The sequence below is a fragment of the Chaetodon auriga genome, chromosome 14 (genome assembly GCF_051107435.1).
Source record: "Chaetodon auriga isolate fChaAug3 chromosome 14, fChaAug3.hap1, whole genome shotgun sequence".
Classification (NCBI taxonomy): Eukaryota; Metazoa; Chordata; class Actinopteri; order Chaetodontiformes; family Chaetodontidae; genus Chaetodon; species Chaetodon auriga.
In genome coordinates, this window is record NC_135087.1 from 16037725 (window position 1) to 16062038 (window position 24314).

Genomic DNA, 24314 nt, shown 5'->3' on the forward strand with positions numbered 1-24314 from the left:
ACCCGTCTCCTTCCTTATAATAAACAGAACCGAGCACTGCGATGGGGGGAGGAGAGGGAAAAGAAAATAATTTGATGGGGAAGGGGGAGGAGGGGATGGGGGGTTGCCAGGTGCAAAACAAGACGGACGGCAACAATGGATAATCACTAAATTCAAAGAGAACCTACAAGGCTACACCCATGTAAGGATGGAGAAGGTGTGTGGGGGTGGTGATGCAGAAGCCAATATTATGTGGCATGAAACGCTCATTTACTCTGGAGTCATACATGCAGTAAATTACATGCATGTTCTGCTGAGCTGTACAAAAGCACGTGTGTGACACCATCCTTACACAGCACTTTGCCTGCTGTGTCCACGGCGGTGCCTCAACACGCACCGTCTGCTCACCTCCTCATCTGCCGTATTAATGGCGCCCACAAATTCACAGAGGTTTTCCAAGTTTGACATGAAAAAGGGAAAATATAAATATATAATGAGGAGAAAAGGGAACATTTTTGCAGCTAAGATAAAAGACATCCAGGGAAAATCCCAGCTCCCACACACCAGAGTCATATTGTCAGTGTAAAGGAAACAGAGAAGATTTACTCCAGTCGGCCCACCTCTGCTCCAGGCGAGCCTTAATTCCCCTGCACCCCTCCCCATGTCGATACCTAGATGAGTCTTTAACCATGACTGAGTTTCCTGTAATGAAGAGGTGTCACTAAACTGAAACAGGTCTCTGCTCTCTGGGTGATGATTTAACCACTGTGTGTGTGTGTGTGTGTGTGTGTGTGTGGGGGGGGGGGGGGGGGGGGGGGGGCGGGCTGGTTCAATCAATGGAGACATTCCTTTACTATATGTGAGTGTGTCTGTGAGAGAAGAACAACAGTGACTGTCGGGAACAGCTGTACAGTTCTCCACTATTTCACATGACCCCTGGAGAGGGTGTCAAGGCCAAGACCAGGAAGACGCCAAACAAATTTATGTTTCCACACTGTACAGGAAACCTCAGGATAAAAGACAGGATCACTGCTTGGCCACTAAGAGGGAAGATACAGGATGTACACAGTAAGTGGAGAGAATAACAACAGTAGGGGATGGAGGAGGAGGAAGAAGAAGGGAGGAACATTTTCACTCATCCATCACACTCCTCTAGTCGTCTGAGGCGACCATGCATACCTTCCTTGGCAGCCTGCCAGAATTCAAACGCCACTCTGAAAGCCTGAGCCACTGTTAGGGTCACCGCCTGGGCCTGTTGGAAGGAGCCAGAGAGACAAAGAGTGAGACACAGGGATAAAGTGAAAGAATAAAACGAGGATGAATAATACACACGTGCATCTCATCCACACAAGGAAGTCAAGGAGCTATGACTGTGTTAAAAACAGGAAGTAACACATACACAAGAAGGAGTTCCTTCACGGACACTTGTAGAGGAGGAAGAGAAACCTGTGAGCTCCATGACGAGCTGTTTATGTAACTGGGAGGATACGTGGCCTTTTGGCCAGAACTAAATTAGTGAGGGGAAGGAAAAGGAGGGAGTGGCACACTCATTCTGGAAACCTCCAGGGATGGAGAGAATGCCAGAGAGGGATGACAGCCTCCCCGCCCTTCATGTTCTCACTCTCAAGACTTGATACTTGGACATTTGCATGCATACAACTGAAGTGTGGCTCAAAGTGGCAGCACGGTTGTTCTTAGGTCTCTTTGCAGCATACTGTGTCTGCATTAAGTGCTTTCCACAGATTGCCATGGGCGAAAGCTGAATTGAATACCTGAATGCAGATTTCTGCACCGTCAACAATCTGCAGCCTACATTTGAAGTTACAGCCTTATATTTCACTATACATGTTAATATGTAAAGAACAGCTTTAAAGGATTAGATCAAAACTTTGGGACAGCCAGTATCAAAAAGACTGGAAACAGTCTACAGGTAAAGGTAACAAAATCCACACGATACATACATCACTTTTGTGTTATGTTCATCACCCATCATCAACTTGGTTTCAAACTCTGTGTCCACTCACACCTACTTGTGCACACAGTGGGTGTCTCAGAGGCACATACATGCACAAACTCATTTACTTACCATTTTTCTCTTGGTGCAGAGGAAGGCATGACACTCCAGAGTCTCGTTGTGTTGGCTCTGGACGATGTAGGCAAACACTTTGTCGTGCATCTTGTCTGCCGTGCAGTATGATATTCTGAACAAAAACACACACAGATGCACACAGTTTAATAAAAACTCTGAGACTTTATGGAGTTATCACAGATCAAGTGGAGCCATCTTGCAACTTCATCTGCACTAAGCCCTTAAGCCAGTCCAGCAATCCGAGTCAAACTGTTCAATCCAGCTTTTCTCTTAAGTGTTATAGCCAAAAAAAAAAAAAAAAAACCCAGCTGCATTCGCAATTTCACTGCTCTGCACATGATCAAATACACACCCCAGCTGTGCGCAGGTACTGAGCTGAACAATGTCATGAATGTGAGCTGAACACGTGTGCGGCGGACATCTGCCGTTCCATTCTGCTTTTCAAACAAGTCACTAAAGCACACTCCCACTGTGTCCACCTGTTTAACAACCTTGACACACACAGAGTTTTAAATCATTGCTTTTAGATTGGGCCAGGCCCCTGCAAGGTACATGAAAAGACTCATGCAGGCAGAGGTGGCTGTTCCTTGTCTTTCTGTGATGTGGAAGGTCGTCTTCTGCACTGCGATTTGTCTGTCGCGTGTGAGAGAGGTATCAGTCTGGCTTGTCAGTCTCAGGTGCAGAGCAGGGCTTTAAATTAAGCTGTAATGCTCCACAAATAGCTTTCCTCCACTATTTGATCACCATGTCATTACTGTAATACCAAAGTGACGGGTACACTGGCCAGTTGGGGAGGGAGACCCAAAACGATGGAGGAAGGCTGTAATGAATGTCTGCCATCTGTCCTTCCTTTCCCCTCTGAGCATCAGCTGAAACTTCACTGTGGGATAGTCGCACACCCGCTTAACTAATGACCACAGAATATAAGTTGTGGAATTAATAACTAAATAAATAAAAGCGAGGGAGGAAAAGTCTGGACAGGTTTAAGAATCACGGCTGCTGTCTGCACAACACAACCGGGATTTACGGGCAAATGTTTGGGAGGGAGGGCATCGGGGAAATTGGGTGTCTAGGCAAATCCATTTCTTTTATTGGTCGTCCATCTTCTCAGCAGATGTCTAGGGACGAGAGCTCCAGTGGGGTGCGAGATACAACCAGCTGCTTTATGTCTTCACGCCATCCTGAGGTCACAGCTGGACTCACCTCGCGCAGTCAGCCTTTTAATTGCTGTAATATTTACCTCGTATTCTTCAAATGAGAGAATCCATTATCGGTGCAGCATTTTACTGGAGATGCACTGCAAAAAAGGGGAACGTACACGCTCTGTATTTTTGCACACAAAACTAAAAGAGACGCCGCTGTAAGATAAATTTATATTGGGAATTTGTGGTGAAAACATAGCCAGCTGCCAATTAGTTCAGAGGACTTCAAACTGTGAGCCCTGGCCCCCCTTGGGAGGTGCTGGACAGTTACAGGGATTCGTTCAGTTTCAGTTTCAGAGCACTCGTTAGCTGCCACCCTCGATAAATCAAAACTGCATCGAAAATACTCCAGCTGATGTTGACCAGGTTTGTTCAGTCTGAGCTCAGTGTGTCTTGCAGACAAAGCTTGCAGCAACGTACCATATCAGTTCAATTTTACCACAGCGTAAGAGATGTGTTGTTTCTCATTCTGCCCATCCCCTCTTGCAATGAACTTTTGTGTGCAATGTTCCTCAGGTGAAATCTGAAAAAACAGCTCAGTGATGCGGAGACCTGATTTTTAATATAGATAAGGGCTGTATTCCCGAGACATTAACTCCATCCTCATTATTCTAAGATGCACAGCCAGGACGCAGTTGTTCAATAGCATGCTATGCAAAATAAAGCAGGTGGGAAGAATGATACTGTCTGAAGTAAAGGAACATCTCAAAGTGACACTAGAAAGCCAGGAACATGGTCAGTGCAGACAACTTGTAAATAAAACTGTTCCAGGATAACTTTAGACAACTCTGAGCAGTGAGATTTTGTCCTCAATCTGCCAGCTTTTAGGAGAAATTATTCAACATAAGCCTATTCATGCTTGGAAAAATGATGGAAAGTCCCATCTCTCCTTGATATGCAGACTCATAAATACGGAATTTTAGAAAAGTGATTCAAGCTTGGCTCATAAGCTCGAGGCCAATGGAGGTTAGGCAGCTTTAAGCGTACAGGCTGTGGCAGGCAAGTGAGATCTGTAGGCATTTACTAGAGAGAACGTGTGTGTGTGTGTGTGTGTGTGTGTGTGTGTGTGTCAAGCTCAGACATACAGCTGTTGTAGTGCTCCCAAGGGAGTTGAGATTGATGAGACATACTGCTGATAGACTGAGTACCTTCTCTCTCACACACACACACACACACACACTGCCTTGGAGTACCACACCTCCTTATACTTGCATCCACCCAGTGATGGATGAGAGCAATGGGAGAATAACAACTTTTGTTTTATTGTAGGTGATAAGGACAAGCTTAGGGTAAAAGTATTGCACAACTGGGGCCGTCCAACTGAGTCAAGGACACATGATGCGTTTTAACAGTCGAAAGAGCTGACTGCTCGAGACTGGAGGACTGACCTGTATATGGAGATGTTTTCTATCAGCTGGTTGGAGGCACTGTCGTAAAGGATGATTCCTCGTGGAGAGACCTTTAATGTGACTTTCTGGAGTTTTTTCCCACTGGCTTTAGCCTGGAAGGAAGAAAAGAAGGAGAAAGAAAGGCTGGAAAAAAGAGGGTTTGTGATGCTGGGGATACAATATACTAAAGTTACAAAGCAAATTCTACGTCATCGAGCTTTCACAGTATCCAAACTGTAGGTCTAAAGATGTCAAGCAAAAGAAAAGTTAAATCCTTGGAGATATGACAGACCTTGGAAACAAACATTGCTGAGCTGCTGGATTGATTAAATGTAGGAAAATGTGCACAAGTCATAAGCCAATTAACAAAGATGTCGTCAAAACTAACACACAAACACATGTGAAGACAGATTCCAAAGAAAACTAGTTTAACAGCAAATGTCTGTGAGTGAGAACCTAAGAGACATCCAATTCAGAGTAAATGAGAACTGTTCCAACTATGGCCGGACAAAATATTACTTTACGCCAAATGCCCAACTAATGTACAATACGACAAGTTAAAAATTATCCCATTCAGCAGCCTAACATCCTTTTCAGAGGGACACCAAGGGCAGCCAACAGATTAGGCCCAATCACAGCCTCTGCCTTCCCCTCCATACATCACCGTGTCTCGAGTCCCACCATTCTGCCACCACTAACTTCATTATCCACTGAGCTGCCAGATCCAATAACATTAAGCCTTTTCTACCATGATAAAGCTGGCTGAGCCATACACTGAGCAACAGTGTCCAAACTAATTGCATCCTCCTCTAAATGTCAGCCTGGGGGGGGGGGGGGGGGGGGGTGTAGAGAGGTAGGCAGCAAAGCACTCACTTTTCACTGAGGTGTCAGTCAGGTCATAAACAGGAGAAAACTACTGGATGACTATGGTTTCCAAGTGGTGGAGGTGATGATGTGGGAAAGATATGTGCTTGAGAAAAACTCAATAGTTTTCTTTGCGTGTTTGAGCAATTCCAGTAATGTGTGTGTGTCTAGCCCGCTGCAGGTATTGCAGGTGTGTGTTGTCTCTCACCGTGGCCACTATCCTCTTGACAGCGGCCGCCGACAGTTCCTCTCCTTTGGGCTGCTCAACCATCGTGACCCCGAGGTACTTGAGCTGGAACACCATGCCCTCCAGAAGGGTCTCCCTCGTGTCCGTCCAGTTCTCTGGAAGCTCTGCAGACGAGAGACACGCACCATTGACACCTCTGCTCACCAACAACCCTGCTGGAGGCTAAGAGATACTCTGTCAGACAAGCGTAAGGGCAGCACAGCACTCTCTCAGCCCAATTGAGGGATGGTAAACTCAGCCGCTTTAGGAGCAACAACAGCCAAACCATATCCTCATTATGGGTGTGAGTGATGAGCACATGTCTTGGCTATTCCTTCTTGCAGGAAGGCAAAAGTCAGTAATCTGACAGAAAACACATTTCACCAGCTAAAATAAATCAGAATATGATCGCCTACTGTTTGCTGAAATAAAGAATCTGGCACCAAGCTTTTCTTGCAAATCGAAAACAGAGAGGGTGGGTTATTAACTTCCAAATTGTAGTTCTGTTCATGTGAACTTCATCATAAAGTGAGGGCAAAAGCAGCAGGGAAAGCAGGTGCATGGACAGACCAGCATGTAGGGGCTATGTCCAACGCTAGCACAATTAGCTCCAGTTTCTGACTGTTCTGTTTTTAACCTTTGACATCACAGAGCTGAGCATGTTTTTTTTTTTCCTGAAAAATAAATATCTGGCAAAAACCCTGTTCGGAAAGTATCTCCAGAATCCTCAAAGACTCTTGTAGCCACACGGATGAAAAAACATTCTGCTGCAAAATAACTTTCCAAATTGCCTCTTTATTTCCTATCTAGGTAGACAGATGGGATGTATCTCTTCGCTAGCTTTGTACAAAACAAGAAAAATATGACCTCATTTTTATGTGTGAAAATATAAAATAACAGAAACTAACATAGACAAAACACCATAGACAAAAATAACTTACAGTAAAGCTTTTAAATTTTGGTTGATGATGTCAAGATTGAGCAAGGGGTACATGTCATTTCCCAAAACTGCTACAAACACTTCCTACAGCAGCTTCAAAGTTAAAGTCTTGAGATGAGATGACTGAAGTGAAGTAGGAAGTGTTCAGAGAAGTGTTGAGGTACAGTCACTGCTGGTAGTGTAGTTTAGGTTGGTGAGGTTTCAACCAAGCTTTTAAGTAATTTGCAGCCTCTTTCTGACTGTGGTTTAACAGCTTTACATGTGACCTGGTTATGTAAAGAGACATCAGTGTTAATTTGCAATTGCAAATAATCTTCAGTCACCACAAAACATTAAAAAAATAAATAAACTCCAGTAGTAGCATTTGGAATAAGTACATTTTCACTATTTTAAACTGGGTGTCAAATACATTTTCAAGAGATAAAACTGGTCCTCCCGACTTTTTGCCAGGACTCATTTATAATCCTGCCAACTACTGCCGGTGAAGTCATTTATAAAAGATAATCCCCTCTGGCGCACTAGAGAATGAGACTTATCCAGGACTCAATATTGTACATTTGTCTGGAGAATGAAACACTGGTTTTGATTCCTTTTATCACAGGAATGCTGGGTGAGTGCCCTTCTCCTCATATTATGTCAGTATGGAGACAGCCGGGGGCGCCTGGTCACAGGACTACACCACAGAGAGGGAGCAGTGACAGAGAACAACTGACTATGAACTGACCTGCCTTAAATAACAACATATCATTCAGACTCATGTTAGAATTATGCTGACAGTCAACATTAGACTGTCAATATTCAGCAGCTTTCAAACTGACCAACCAGCTGCACAGACAGTTTTCTGACAGAGCCAAAGCGGAAACAACACTTCAGCGTGGAAGTTCAGACATGTAAACAACAAACTGCTTCTTCAGTATTCAGCCATTTGCTCCGGCAATAAACATACTAACTTCTCCCTGACGCTCATAAAAGGTTTATGGACTTGCGGCTATGAGGTGAGTGGGGGCAGAGAGATCCATTTGTCTCCTCAAAAGGTCCATCACAAAACACAATCAACAACATCACAGCTTCCCTCCTGGGTGCTTTTCACGGGACCCGGTATCTGCAGGGGGGGGTCACCGCCACCGCATCTCAGAACCCATTGGCTATCATCTAATGACGATTTAGCCTCTGGGGGCAACAGCCAATGTTTCAGGGCTTCTGGAGTAGCCAGCAGACATCTGAATAATGGATATTCAGGCTAAGACTTGCTCTTCAATGGGCCAGTCATTGTTCACTGTCCGATTAGCAACTTGACTTTTAAACACAACAACAATTTGACATTTTTGCTAATCTCTACAAATAAATATTTGCATATGAATGCAGAAAAAATAAATAAATTGGGTTCTGAGATTGCATTTTGGCCAATGCTCTTCACTTCTTTTGCTCTCCGAACAGACTGTTTACCTAAATGCAACCAAAGCCTGATCAAATGTGATTGGTCAACACTACTCAGACCACAAACAGACTACAAATGGGAAGCAGAGCGCCACCAAAATCTTGTCCCTTTCCTTCAGATTCTGCATACATGTGCAGATTTCTGTTTACAGAGATTACCATCACATTTTTGTTTAAGGAGATGTGCAGACAGCAAAAAAAAAAAAGAAAAGAAAAAAAAAAAGCTTATGCTCAGGTGCTTTGCAATATTTCTATGGGTCTCGAATGTTGGGTTAACCCTAGAAAAGAAAAAAGAATAAAAAAAGTCATTGAATGAGTAACCACTGAATGAAAAATTTTGCCTTCTGTCATACAGTTTTTAGCTTAATCAATGGACAAAAAAAAAAATCTGACCACAATTTTGATAACTGCTTAATTGTTTAAGTCATTTTTTAAGCAAATATACCAATAAAAAAAAAAACATCACTGGTTCCAGCTTCTCAAATGTGAATATTTGCTGGTTTCTTAGTCTTAGATGACAGTAAAGTGAATATTTTTATGAAAAATGAGAAAACAGACTGATAATGATAATACTTGAAATAATGAAAATTGATTAATCTGCTAGCACACATGTAAAGGTTTAAGTTGTTCTCCTCATTATAGCTTGAATACATTAATTTTCTTTAGGACACATTGTTTTTACACAATTTCAGTTAATTATTTAATTTAACAAGCTCATTCTTGGAACAGTAGAAGGTGTTACTTGTTTGCTCATGTAAACTGTTTACCTAAAGCTATTTTATTGGCTTGTAATGATGAAACAGTTACTGAATGTTAGCATTTCCTTTTTACATCCATCTTCCGTTTAAAAAAATGTCCAAAAAAACTAAATGTACAGGAACACATTTACTTCAAGGTGCTTTTACAACTGCACAATATTAATCATCTGCATAATGACCAGATGTGAGCTCAGTAGTAACAGAAGTATTTTTAAAGCCTTTTGAATGCATTTACTGTGTGATCACTTGGTTGAAGAACCCATATTGTGTAGGGAGCATAAACCACTTGGAAAAGGCAGCAGAGGCCAGCCTATAATATTCCTTTCATCTCCAGCCAAACCAAGGCAACTGTGAGTGGTTATGGAGAAGGGTTAAAAATGGTCTAAATGTAGCTCTAACCAAACCCGTACTTAATGGGTGAGTCTGACAGTGAACACCCTCTCTAAGGTCAAGGTCTTTGAGCTCCTAAGTGTGGAGAACAGATCAGGCTCTCCTCCTCAGCTGATCATGTACTTACATTAGTGCTTTGACAAGAAGCACCCTGACTGTAATATGATCTGCAGCGAGGAATCATTAGCTCCTATTCATGATCTAAATCAATCTACCAAGTGGACGATAAATGTCCATTACAAGGTGTAGCCACTTAGGAGACTTGCAGACAGATGCACAAATATGATGGGGATAATGCAGGCTTAATGTCATCTAGCATGACATTTCTAACCTGTAGTACTTGCTTGCGTTAGTGGCAAAGCAACAGTGAACCTGAGTCCAGAGATTTTCAGTGTTTACAAAAGGCAACACTGCTGACAGGTCTGCTTCACTGAATTTCAACAATCTGTCAGACGTACTTTGAAAATGCTCTGAGTGATTCAAGGCTTAGGAGAGGTGTCATTCACGTAATACACACAGCTGCAACTGCAGCAGCAGCAGGTTTGTGCTGGTCCAGTGGAGATATCAGAGGTAAGCCTGAACACTTCAACTGCCCATACTAATGCTTGCAGGAGGCAGGTCTCTAGGGCTGACCAACAGCTCACCCTGACCGCAGAGTCTTGGGAATCCCCCCCATCCTAAGGGGGTCCCAAGGAAGCTACTCTAAGATTAGACTATGCACATGATGGGAAATCTTTAGCCCAGTCTGCCTAAAATAGATGAGGAGATGAGTATTGTGAAAAAAATATAAGAAAAAAAAAAAACATCTGCAACCTCACGGTAGCAGTTTTAGTGACCAATGAAACAACAGCTGTCATCAAACACTGACACACTGGCATTTAAAATGAGCAAAAATAGCTTTAGTTCATAGCTATTTTTAGACTGGTACACATCCCCGGAGTGCTGCTTTGTACGGAAGAATAATCCATTTTCATATTGGTCACATTTGCATTTACACAACCAACCCCCCAACCAACACCCCCACCGGCAGCAGCCCCCCTCCACAGCAGCTCTCTGCAGCTGCGGTGCTGATTAGAGCAAACTTCAAAGGATTCTTGGCTATGCTGGATCTCTGGCTGGTCAGTGAGCGCTGCTTGCCTGGGTGACACTGCCTGTAAATGAGCCAGAGAGAGCAGGCAATGGAACAGTGATGTTTGCTGAGTGGAAAGGGATGGGACTGGAGAGGCAGGTAGCGGGCTGCAGCTGCTGCCAACACCAGTGAGTGAAAGATATGCAAGGGTGTGTTTAACCAATCATTTTTAAAGAATAATGTGTATAATGAACCAGCGGGGTTCATTCAGTTTTTCATTCTGGCTCCTGCTCTGAAAATCAACACTGTGCCAGTTGCCTGCACCTAGATTCACTGGAAAACATTTTATAGCTGCCCAGCTGACCACCTCTTCAAACACACAAACCATAAAATTCAACCACACTACAACACAGATGGTCAGGCCTGACAAGGGAAATACGTGCTATGGACAAAGACTCAGCGAACAGAAACAAAACAAATATCTGCTGGTTGACCACAAAATGATGGTGGATTGAAAGATAAGAACTCTCAGCATCTGTCAACATTGGATTAACTCCCAGATGAGACTCTTCTCAGTGATGAAAGAAAAATGAAAGCCCTCATACCGAAAAGTGACATCTCATTTGCTCTGTTGTTGGGTTTTTTCATGAAAAAATACTAACAATAGCGGTGGGCAATATAGATCATATGACCTAAAATTTATATTTTTGTGTGTGTTTTTTACAGTGACAGTACAAAAATAAATGAGTTTGCATTGTGGTATGAAGCATGGAGACAAAGTTTGGTCTGGCTATGTGAGACTGCACAAAAAGCAATGTGAAAAACAGTTTTCCACATGCAGCCTCCTGTTCTGGTATTTAATTGGCTTCAAATGAGGCTTAACGTTCACACAGTTTCTCCTGTCTGTCCATCAACATTAAATATGGCAACATTGTTCCAGCATGTGGGTCTACAATAGATGCTACTAGACACATTAGCCACAGAACGTGCTAATCAAGTTAATTCGCTGGGTTTTTAGTTTAGATTTCATGTTGGTTCTTGCAGCTACCGAAAGAAAGATTGGCTTGCGTTGAATGTAATGTTACCTTCCACATCTTCATGTTGCTGGCGTTGGCATTATAGCGAAGAAAACAGTAGTTAGTGGATGTAACTCCAGTTCTGAGTGCATCCGTAGCCCTCTATCTGCATGTTTTTGCTCAAACTTATCAGGGTATTGACAGTATTGCAAAATCCATGGTGTGGCAGAGCATCAGACCAGGAGATGGATCTTATCTCAGCAAACAATTTGGTATTTACTGGTGGTACCATTGTCCTGGTAGTGTTTCCAACATTTGCCACATGTGATAAGTTTTGCAAGTTCATTTTGGTCTCAGAGTTCAAATATAACATTTGTCGCTGTATGTACACATCATTCCAATCATTCAATAGAAAGTACAAATACATAAAAATAAAAATAAAAACAGTAACAGTGTTCATGTAGTTTAAGATATTATATTTTGTATATCGTAAATATACATTACAGTGAGAATAACAAGCGTGTCTGCTGACAGGATCTGAATTAACACCGAATTAGCTATCCATACACATTTCATGTGTAGTGGTGTGATCATGATTAGTCAGAGTAGCACTTTACTGTACTCACAGCCCTAAAACAAACAAACAAAACCCACTGGCAGCCACTCATTGAAGCGTAATCGGCCTGTAATCACACAGCCACTATGAAGTCCACTCTTGCAGTCAGATGGAAACCTGCCTCCATCCCCTCTGTCTCCTCCCGCCTAAGACAAGTCTCAACACCCCAGCAGCAAGGCTCGGCCAGGGGACGATGAGAGGAACAAAGAAAACAAGAGGCTACTTCCTCACTCTGCAGTTCACCTCATCTGAACTGTAGTACAAGTCTACCAACCTTTAAGATCTCCATATCACACTGTCAACTGAGTAGAGTGTAAAAAGCAGACAGGTTTAAGAATACATGAACATCAGACCTCTGGACTAAATGTTCCTGTAAATGACACAGATGTCATTAAAGGAACAAGGTTTCTTCACAAAGAATGTGTCTGGTTGTATTTTAGGCTGCATGACACTGTGAGAATGTGTTTAACACATATTTCAAGTTCCTAAAACATGTGGTTTTTCAATGAATTCCAATGTAATTAGAATTTCAAGAAAAGCAGTTTGCACATAAAAAGAAAAATTCAGGAAAACTAAAAGAATTGTTCAAGTCTGGGCCTACGCCATATCATACCACCTTTTTCCAATTACCTCTGCTTTACCAGACTTTTCTCTGACACTGAAATGAACACCATTATCCAAAACAATAGCCAACATTTGCAGAATTCAAGGAGGTTATCAGAGCTGTGGGGTTCAATGAACTGTGAGCATAAACCCAGACGCAGAGTCTGTCTGTTGTTGGAGGCAGCATCAGGCCAGGCTGTGGTCATCCAACTCCTGCAGTGGTTACACAAGACTGTTGTGGAGGAAAACACACTAGGAAAGGTCTTGGTCTCTTCTTTACGATTCGATCATCTGACTCTATGCATAAGCCAGGATTTTTCATGAAGTTTTAATGAAGCTAAAACTACAGAGGCAGTCGGCCCTTTTGATGCAACAAGAGATCTGGAGAGGCAAGATGGCACAGAGGTCTCGGGAATTATAATCAAAGGGATTTGAGGATTGAGCCTGTGCAGCGGTGGAGCACGAGAAGGGGTGGTGGATGTGGTGGGTGTTTTGGTCAAAGACAACAGAGAGGAAATGAAGCAGGCGATTTGAACAAGAGGGTCAGAGAGAGTCACTATTGCTTTCCCTGTCAACAAAAAGCGATAGAGGCAGTAATGAGGAGAGAAGATTTGCTCTTCCTGGCCTTGCCTCTGCTTTAAGAAGGGAAGATGACAGAAGGTCAGACAGTCAGAGGTAGAAAGAGGGAGACACGATGGGTGGAGGCAACAAGACATTCATAAATTAAAAACAAGCAGATTAAAGAGAAACAAAATTCCCACCACAAATTCACATGCGTACAACAAATCTAACAAACAATCAGGAAGATGCAACAGTTTAATCACAGTGGAAACAGCAAAAGCAGTGCAGGCTAAATAATGAATTAATACTCTGCTGACAAAGAGGGAGACGTGCATGCACCGGCACAGGCGTAAAAACACAAATGCCACCACAACGCCATGCTGACAACTTAGTCGTCCTATCACTGTGATATAGTTTGCTTCCAGCCAACATTAATAGTGTTTGTTTGAAAATGGATGAAAAAGCCCCGCTGAACATAAGCTTTGATTGACCAACAGTTGAGGACAGACAGAGATGAATTCAAAATGAAAATGCCCTCTCTTCCTCACAGTCAGTGACACATTTCTTGACCGAAACCACATTGAAGGTGACAAAGCCGAGCAGGTGACATGACTAGGTGCCGCTGAGTCAGAGCTACTGCAACTTTGCACAATTTTTATCAGATCACTCAGTAGGAGTTAATGTTCTAGCAGCATCCAGGAAAATCCTTTTACATCCTTGTTATTGACATCATTCTACAAGTGATACCAGATTATGCCAGTAAAGCTGTGAGTACATGAGTAAGCCATTGCAGTGTTGAAACCCTGGGTTACAGCAGTTACATATCCACAGTTATGAATGATTATTTTTGGATTCTAAGGAAGAGGAGGGGGACGAGCAACAACACAGCACAGCTTGGTTTAACATACAAGCACAACTAAAGACTTTAGGGTCAACAGTCAAAGCAACAGCAGCACTCCACAGCTCCAGCAGGCTTCACAAGTCAAGCCTGCTGCATCAACAGTTTCCCCTTTGTTGAGATTTGAAAGGAGCTTCTGAGCGCTGAGAGCTGTCCGCATGGTGTCGCATTGGCGTCGGTGAATGAGTGAGAGGAGAGAATCCCAGCGCATTCATCTGAGCCCTCTGGATACCAAAACTGTGAATGACTCATTGTTTTTGGTCTGGCTGGACACACGCCTGCGCACCTGCATACCTTCCCCTGAACAGGGTGGGAAATGAATAAATCTCCATTCTCTACCGGGACTTCGCTGCTCTAAAACACTCTGGCTGCCAAACAGCAAAACAAGCACCGAAACTGGGCAGATAACAGGGTCTAAATTTTTTGCTGTGCCGGAGATGTGCGTCACCCTGGGACACTGGGAAAAGGTGTGCACTTTGGCTGCCTTTCATGTGGTCCTCTCAGAGGATCAGTGTTAAACTGTGGACAGAGGTAACACTATCTCGTCACCAGGGACACTTGGTGTGTCCATGTGCAAGACAGGGGCAATTCTCAACCCAAACAAACTGGCAGTCAAAGACATGCCTGTCATGTATTGTGTATAGTATATCCAGCAGCACGACAGTGTATTTGGAATGGACTCCAAAGATCCCATGCTCATCGTAATGACGGAACATGTCATCCAGAGCAAGGGTGAGGCTCACTGAACTGTGTTTGGACAACAGTGAAAATCTATGGCACAGAGTAATACGACTTATCAGGCTTTGGATACACACAGAGTACTCATTGGGGTCAATCCTCTGTTTGTTTTTTTTTAGCTCTTTTCATGCTATTTGTTGACAAGAAAAACATAGAATATCACCACCCTTGTGCTTTAAGATAAATCCCAAACAACCTTTGAAAACAAAGGCAGTGCGTAAAAGATTTAAGTTTGCCTATGTGTTGTCTGCTGACCTAGGCCTGTGAGGAGACAACCTCTTATCTCTCAATGGCAAGATACATGCAGAAAAGACCTATTCCAGCATTATTAGATTCCAATCAGGACACTTTGGGCTAATTTAGAAACTGCCGACTCAGATGAGGAAAGATGCCTGGAGGGATACACAGAAACACAGCACACAGCTTGCTGAGAGAGACAACCTCTAACTATGCCAGAAAAAAAAGTAAAGTCCTACATCTCTATTGCAGACTATCTTCTGTGGTCGAGTCTCGTGTAAGCATGTTATGCACTGTGTGGATGTAACCTGATACAGCATGTTCTGTTCGGGCCGTTCATTTCAGTGCAGGTCAGAGATGACCACCATCATCATCACGTCTTGAAAAGAAACACAGCCATTACAGGACAAGGCTGAGATAGAGTATTGTTAAGAAAAGAAAGGCTGAGTGTTATTCAAAGGGGAATGTGTGTTACTACACATGGGGCGATTGTCACTGTCTGTCCCTGTCTGGCACAAAGGGCTGATCCAATACTATTGTTCCCCTCTTAACTTCAGCTTTAGGGGAAAAGGATACAGGAAATGTTTTACATATCATTGGAAACCCAGCTCAAAGTGTCCGTGTACACAAATACACCAACAGCATGAGATACAAAAACTACAGGCCAGTTCACTAAAGGAGCAATCGATACGAAGTAAGCAAGATGAACAGTCAGTGGGGGACCCGTTATGGCCAGTAGCACGTGACCTTTTTGTCTTTGTCCTTGGACACTAGACTGCTCCTTTAATTTCATCCTCTACACCAGCAGACTTATGATATTCTTAAATGTACGTGTTGGAGTGCTCCCAATAATACAAATGAAGTGGTGCGTGACTGTGTAGCTATCAGTATTTAATTTGATGACCATCCAAAACAATTTCAGTTGGGTGAAGGAAAGGATTTGTAAGGATAAGAGTCTTACGGTTTAAGTCTAACAGTGAGACACGTGTCTTTCAGTAGTGGTAAAATCCACTCAAAGAAGGAAAGTGAGGAGAGGGAGAGGGAGGAGAAATGAGTGGTCATGCCAGTCAGGGATTACAGCTGATGACCAGCTGAGGCCAGAATGTACTCTCAACAAGAAACAGGGTTATGAAACTGATCCTTAAAGCACCCTGTGCACAGCCTTGCGAGGCAGGAGGAGCTAGTTTCTATTGAGACTCAAATTATTATGACAACTAAGGATGCCATTTTTATAAAGAGGACTGGGTGCATCATTAAGTCTATGAATAGACAGAATATGCAAATCATCTAAACTGGCAGGATCGTATATGCCAGATATCTTCACAGGTCTAAAACCCTGGACCTGATCCGAAAACACACTGTGTGGAAAATCTATCCTGATCTCAACAAAACCAAGGACAGTTAGAACCAGTCCAAAATAAAACCGACGACAATTAGACCCTATACAAAATGTGGCTGACCAAAAAAAGACCGAAATAGAGACAGACAACCAACAACCGATGTACAAAATGCAAAATAAAATGCAAAACGCTGTCAGGTTCCAGCTTCTCAAATGTCAGGGATTTGCTGCTTTTCTCTGTCAAACTGACAAGTAAACTGAATATTTCAGGGGTTTAGACTGTCAGATAACTGACGCACAATGCAATGAGACCCTACCAGGACCCAATTAAACTAAACATAACTTGGATCCGGCCTGACTCGAGGGTCAGGTGTCAGTTACTAGGAAGTGAGAGGAACCACAAGGACCTCTAAAACTGGCATAAAATGAAGAACAAGCATTAAAACAAACCATTCCTTTGTTTATTTGTTTTTGGGGTTTTTTCCTGTTTGACTCAATTTCGCCACATATTGCTCCAAGGGCTGATGAAACTCTTTCCTGTTCAACCAGTTTTTGACACACAGGACCACAGATTTGCACAATGTGTCCCTGAGATTTTGGAATTGTGCTTGTCAGCTCCTCTGCAACTCTCTTCACTGCATCCTTCCAAATATGTGCATGTGCTTCTTTGCAGAGACATGTCAACTTGGAATGTTGGCACAGATGGAGAAAGACCAACCAGTCCTAAATTCCTATGGTCTTCATATACAAGACAACTTTAGGATAAAGGGTGTGTCATGAGAGGTTTCATGAGGTTTCAGGTTTCATTACCACTTGCACTACAGGTATCTTCTCCAGGCAATTGCTCACAGGTGTATTGGGACCTTGAAGAAAAAAGAAAAGACGAGTTTTGGAACAAGCATCGGTTTGGGGGGGAGGCTAAAAAAGAGCAAGCCTTTCCTGAATTACATGCTCACCAGACTGGAGAGAACAGGGTGCTTCATCTGCTGCCTGAGTTTCACTCTTGTCTACTGACTAAACACCCAGAGGACATCCATAAACCTTCATAGCTTGACTGACAAGTTAGAGAAAAGGGAGGCTATTACAATGGGGTGCACAGAAACATCTTTTTCATGCTTTAGGAGCTGTAGAGCAATGCTCTTATCATGCCTGCAGTTGAATCTAGCATTATTAACTAACTTGCTCAGAACAGATTAAATAAAACGGGAAGGAGTTGTAATTGTTGGGGACACTGAGTCACTAACAGTGCAACTGCTTCCAGGCTCAGATAGCTGTCTAAATATACTTAATTGGGATTTGTAGGCTTCCCCCTTGCTGTATAAGTCTCAGATGGCATTTGTTTAGTCACACGTTCTCCTACTGACCATGAAGTGAAAGAACTAACACACTGACCATATGTCTACACATATGGCTGAAGGAGATTACATCAATTATTTCTCACCAGGAAGGTGAACTGGTTAGCTTCTGTGCATCCTGCCCAAGGTTCCCTTCTGGCTTCACAAAATGGCATAGTCTTTCAAAGTAGTCCCTACTGTGACAAAGTGGGGGACAGAGAAGATGTTCTATTTCCTCGGATAAGAAAAAAAAAATAACAATATTAGTGGATGGTTGGTTGTCTAATTTTGCTTCTGTATTTTCTGTGGGGGTTTTTTTTTATGTATTTTGGAGCTAATCTTGCAGTTTGCAAAGAAAAGGAAATAGTGTTTAATCTGAAATAATAACACAAGGGAACAGATGTCCATTTTTCTAATCACAGGCGACAGTGCAATATAGCACAGTGAATAACAGATGCAAATAGATTGGCTTTTGCTTCACAAATTCATCATATTGCAATTCAGTGCTCAACTTAGCCTGTGCCATTTACCAGTGTAATGGTAACAATTCTGATGTTTAAGTATCCTATTTTGATAAGACAATGTAAAACACTGATTTCCTCGCAAGACCAGAAATCATCCTCTTAAAAACAGTGACAATGCATGACTGTGCAGTGTTGCCCACAAACACAATCACTTGTGACTCTATACACTAACTCCATATACAGAAGCAGCTTACAGATACAGTAGATCTCACAGGGCTATAAATCAGTGAGGACTTTACAACTCTATAAAGGAATCCTGTAGGAAGCAATCTCCATTACAGCCTGGCAGCCCCCTTTGGATGACTTTGTGTAGGGGACATAGCACAGGGGCCAGAGGTGGAGGGGGGATTGGCTGATGCACAAAACAGTTACTTCTTCAAAATAAACGGTACTTTAGTACAATAATTAAGACCTACTGTGTCTGTCATTAACCATTTAAATTAAGGCTAAATATGAATTCTTTAACACAAATCTAACTGCTGTCACTGCAGTGACACTGTCTGAATTTTGTGCAAAATGCAAATTCACCAGCGGCTGCACCACCTACCATCTCCAGTGTCAGCGACACTGGCTCACACATCTAGGTCTTAAAAATAAGATGTGGTCCAAATGTGTCAACTGACAACCTGATATGCTTCAGTATTGACAATCCCACAGAAGTCAGGTCCTTGATCAGGAACATAGGAAAGCACTGTCTCTTTTCAATGCAGAGTGAGATTTTCTGCATCCCACACTTCTCAGACTGGTTAAGAAAAAAATCAGGGCCTTCGTGGCCTAAAAGGATGGTTAATGTTACAAGCCAACCCCCCCCCCCCCCCCCCCCCCCCCCACCCGCTTCAAATTGTGAACTATTTGGCTGTAATGTTAGGGCAGTGCAGATCAACATTTCATCAGTCTCACAGACTGCCAACAAGCAATCAAGCTGTTTAAAACCACGCAGGAAATGACACAGCTGACAGTCTTGCCCGTGCAGAGGCACAAGGCTGCAAAAGCTGCAAAAGCAGGGCAAATGTCAGCCTACTTTCAATGTTGACTTGCAGTGATCATTAAAGAGACACGGGGCGGTTTTATGAAACCAAGACTGAAACCTGTTACAATTTGACACTGACAACAGGAAAGAAGGAATGCAGTGCTGAGAGATGCCAACAAAGTGAAAAGGCAGCTTTGACAGGGCCAAGCCTAGACAGAGGAGGAAGAGACTTCTTACTAGAGACATGTGGCAGAATTTGGCCTCAGATTATGGGCCTGTCTAAATCTAGAAATATTGTATTTTTTAAGATAATACAACCCAGGCCAGAAGGCACAACATTGAAAGAAATTACTTTTTTTTTTTTGTTCTGCACTCTAAATTTCTGCAGTGTCTGGATACATCTCATGCAAAAAAAATAAGTCAGGGTCCACCTTGAAGCAGAAGCTTACTGCCACTACATGATGAAACAAGTTGCCTTCTTATTCATGACTCTGCAGTTCACTGGCGCCTTCTGAAACACAGTTAAGCCTATAATTATAACAGCAGACGGGGGGAAAAAAACAGGATGATGAACAGTTCTGTACCTGATCACAGACGAAACAGGAAGCTCCGATTGACAAACAATGAGGGTGAAGAAATGATCTGATGGGTATAAAAAGTACTGACGGGACCACCTTCTCTGCTTGGCTGTCTTGTCCGTGGCAGCAGCAGAGAGAGGGGAGGATGTGACTTTTGCACGGATTGTATGTGAAGTCATGGCAAAGCTTCACTATCAGCCTGAACTACCAGCATTAGGGACTGATTGGTTGTCAGCGCTCTGTGACCACTGCCTGGTCAGATATGGAGGCATCGTGCTGATTGTGCATCAACCCCACCCCCTCGGAGAGGAGTGGACCAAAACAAAGCATCGATTGCATTGTCTGGCACGTGTCGCATCTTGCTGCCAACCGTTCTATTATCTATGAAATAAAAAAAAAGAGGGGACATGCATGGGAGCGGGGGGCACTGCCCCTTTGTGGAAGCAAACATGAAAGGGTCGAGGCGACTCAGCCTGCATGTGAAAGCCACGCTAGCATCGTCAGAGTGATCACGGCCAGCTGTCTGATTGTTCACACTGGAGGGTGCAAAGCAGCAGCTGAGGCCAGGCATCAAACGGACATCCAAACTAAAAACCCAGGTGGCTTTCATGATAACTAACCCCCTAATATGAGCTTGGCATTGGGATCAACTACAGTCCCCTTTAAGATTTAGACTCTGCAACCACTCCTTATACAGCCTCTCTCTCTCTCTCTCTTTTTTTTGTTTCACATGGTGTATCGCCTAGCAACAGTGCGTTGCTAGGCTCGTGCAGCCTTGCCAGGAGACGTCCACTCGTCTCTTCTTGCCTTCTCCCTCCCGTGACTCCCCTGCCCCTCTCCACAGTCCACATCGCATCATATTAGCTCCCCGCGAAGCCCCTGTCGTGCATTTGTGAGCCGTGCCACAGTGACGTGGCGCACAACAACGCGGTTTCACAGGACTCTCAAACTTTTGCGGTGACACGCGCTCGCTTTCGGTCCGAGCGGCTGAAAACGAGCAACTCATGCGACTTTGCTAGAAGCAGTTTCGGAGCTGAAGTTGCTACAAAAGCCTCAGCAAGGAGTCTGTTGACGGGCGGCGGAGCGCTGCTGTCACTGCGAGCGTCAAGTTCAGAAGCACAACAAAACATTTCCGACTTTAAACGCTCGCTCTTATGTCAAACTCTTGGTTTTGAGAGTTACCAGGTTTATGAAACATCCCCCACACTGACCCCATAAACTGTAACGTGAGCTGACGTCCACAGACGAGTTGTAAAGTAACGCTTACGTTAAGTACACGCCGGTTATAATGTTAGCTCCATGTCAGGGCTAGCTTGGTTTAGCCAAGTTAGCCTTGGTTTAGTCAAATTAGCACCAGCTAACGCCGTCGTGATAATGTGTTGAACAACTGAACACTTACTTTTATGTCTGCCCGCACCCCACGACTGTTTGGCGATGCTGGGGCTCCGTATAATTGCCCTTCCAGCGGATTTCAAAGCGTCCATATCGTAATCCAAAAGTGGGGCAAAGAGCCCGATAAGCGCCTCTTCCCTTCTGTCGAAACACTTCTCTTGGTTCAGAGCAGCCCTCTCACGTCCAAACTTTTTTTCAGCTGTTTTTTCCTCCCCTCCGCACGGTTAGCTTTCAATCGATGGCAGATTATCATGTTCGTCCCCCTGGGCGGCGTTATGTATGTAAATGAACCGGATAATACGCGTGACGCCCGTTTGTGGAATCACGCGAGTGAGGTTGTTGCAGCAGCAGCGGCACATCCCGGGCGGGCGGTGCTGCTGTTGTTCCTGCTGATAACACGGTACACTTTTACACCCACCCAGTGTCTTTTGTGACAAATGCTTTGGTAGTCACATCACGGGCTGTGGTTAGACCGCTCATGTTTAATTCATGGCTTCTTCTTTACCGAGCTTCTAAATTCATCGTCTATTCAGTGGGAATGTCGGTAATGTCATGACCAGAAATAGGGCGGAGAGTGGAACTACTTCAATTCGGTTGACTCACGCTTTCAAGTTGATGGAGCAGCAGAAAGCAGTCAAATTCTTACTATGCATCACAGTCACTGAAGTCTGATCATCATACTGTTGCAAAATCTTATGACAGCTGACTAAACACGGACAGACCTATTACTATTATTGTCCTGTCAGTGTCTGTTTTTTTCCCCATATATTCACTTAATATAATATTACTTCTACTAAAGCGCATCCTATTCCCTCCAGTGTATGCTGTATATGTCCATATTCTGCCCTTGTGCTCTGGTGGCCCATCATATAAGTGAACAGCTGCAGGGCAGGAAGGCTGTAAGGGTTCTCTCCTGGAAAAGATGAAGTATAACAGTAAGTCATTGTTCAAAATTGAACACCACTGAGTCCCTGCTGGGCATCTGGAGGAAAGGGGGTCTGCTGATGAAAAAAAAAAAAAAAAAAAATGAAGTTAATGAGATCTAGACTGTAGACAAAGATGCCTCATGTAACAAGCCTGAGAAGGAAACCTTGCAGTCATATTGACCTCTTTTGTGCACGATGAAAAATACTTGTTTAATGGCTAAAAGGATGAGATATGATCAACTAACAACAACTGTGACAGTTGAAAGACTGTTTCTGACTATTTCTTTGATAGGACTATAAAAAGTCACATTTTCAGGAGAGTGTTGAGACTTTTAGATGTGCAAGGAAACATTACAAATTATGTTTAGTGACATTGGCACCATCATATCCTGAATAATATATTTCTTCTTATGCTTAGTTGATCATTAATACCGTTTGATGCTAACCAAAATATGTCCATAGCACATAGTAACTTGAGTTTTATTTAGTTATTTACTTATTTTAGTTCTTTGATTGCATGCTCATTTATATTGTAATGTTAATGATTGTAGACTGTTTTAGGCAAAGTTATGGAGATGACATTAAGGGTTTTTGTTAAGTGAAAATCATCCTCCAAGTATGTTTCACTGAGTTGTGTCATCACCCACCAAGTGAGTCACTCAGAAGAATGGCGTTTCAAAAAAAATCTTGCAGAACCAGATTCCATTGAGATCACAAGTTTTGATACAGCAGTGCAACAGGCTGATACCTCCCCAAGGACACATTAGGCAACACCATCCCCTTCAGTCTGAAGCTCAGTTAGCAGAGAGAGAGTTTACTTTGGATGGAAAAAAAAGACTCCAAGGGAGAATGATCACCTCATCAGTGTAGCACTGAAAACTAAACCATCCCTCTGTACTCAGGCAGGTGTGTTCCTTTTAAATCACTGTTTCTTTGTTGGCAGCTACAACCACGCTCCACTGAATGACTTTAGACAAAGGAGTGCACCGTCTGTGAGTAAATCTGCCACTTACTGAGGCATGCAAGACATATCTTTGACTTTTAAAGCAGCAGCATGAGTAATAGTAACAGTAGGTGTGCTTGGGAGGAAAAATCAATGAGTTTCTGCTGGGAACGAAAAGAAAGGTTCAACTGCACACAAGGAAGTGGGGGTACGTGAGCGGGTTGCCCAACATTCAACAGATGATTCTTCAGTCTGAAGGTGAGTATAAAAGCCAAAACACACATGATTTATTTATAGGACAAAACACAGGCAAGCGGCCTCATAGCGTCAGCCAAGGGATTCAGTCTGTACACATATCTACTCATCCACACTGTAAATACACCACCTTTAGTCCTCACACGGGAAAACCAATTCATTTTTAATGTATCGCGCCGTGGTCCCTGTTTTCCAGAGGAGCAGGTACAGAGGCGGGGGGGTGGAGAGCGTATTTCCACCAAGAATATTGCTTGTGGACTTTGTTAATTGAGGAGGTCAGTGGAAACAGGAGAGCTATTCCTGGAATTTCTCATCTGTGGCTCTTTCTCCTCAAACAGCTGGATTTGCTGTAGATTTGTTGGCCTAATGGTGTTGCGAGTACAGCTGTGCCAAATACAGACTGTCAGAAAAGACCCGTTTATAATCTGTTAATTCCACATGCTCGACTCTGCCAAACAGCGTGGTGCCAAACTGGAACAAGAGCAGCAATAAAATACTAAGGATTGAGAGTAAAACAAATTTATGCCAAGCCTAGGCACCGGTTAATGCAGGGAAAATGAGCGGGGAGCTTTACCCACATCGCTCTCGCTGCACAGGTTAATCAGGCGTATTTGGGGAAGCCTGGCATGTGACAGAATGCTGAGCTGAGGGCTTCTTTCACACGCTGAAATTCAGTGTCCTTGGCAAAGGGATTCTTTATCTTCTTCCCAAAATTTCCAAGTGCATTACATGAATGAATTATCACTCAGATCAAAATACGTGGCAGCCCATAATTTGCTCCCTTTTATGGTTCCATCACTGAGTGAAATCTCAAGCCCTGAGGTCAGCAGAGCACATAAACTCCCTGATGGTGATTACTTTTGAATCTGAAATGTCGACAGCGAGGGGAGCGTGGAAAGGTGTGCTTAAATGCTGACTTTTAACATTGAAGACTGGTACTCCCCTCTGGCATTATTTAAATGGTGTACATCCCCACACTTCATTTACCTACCAACCGTATGCTGTTGGATAGCTTTGTGGGAGCCCCAGTGGTCACCGTGTG

The 24314-nt window shown here is 43.3% G+C and overlaps 1 protein-coding gene across 5 annotated transcripts in view; it reads right to left on the reverse strand.

Moving 5' to 3' along the window:
- The window catches only part of ldlrap1b (low density lipoprotein receptor adaptor protein 1b), a 31405-nt gene extending 9925 nt beyond the window's left edge, over nucleotides 1-21480 (reverse strand). For 4 of the 5 annotated variants that reach the window (XM_076749431.1, XM_076749428.1, XM_076749430.1 and 1 more), the window contains exons 1-5: nucleotides 21156-21480; nucleotides 5731-5873; nucleotides 4659-4771; nucleotides 2066-2180; nucleotides 1159-1231 (exon numbers count right to left, since the gene is read on the reverse strand). In XM_076749431.1, the coding sequence (XP_076605546.1) occupies nucleotides 1159-1231; nucleotides 2066-2180; nucleotides 4659-4771; nucleotides 5731-5873; nucleotides 21156-21240 (529 nt within the window). In that variant the 5' untranslated portion in view covers nucleotides 21241-21480. Of the gene's footprint in view, nucleotides 1-1158; nucleotides 1232-2065; nucleotides 2181-4658; nucleotides 4772-5730; nucleotides 5874-19762; nucleotides 19819-21155 lie in introns of those variants that run through there. The other variant, XM_076749432.1, reaches the window with a different exon arrangement.
- Nucleotides 21481-24314: the final 2834 nt, after the last annotated feature.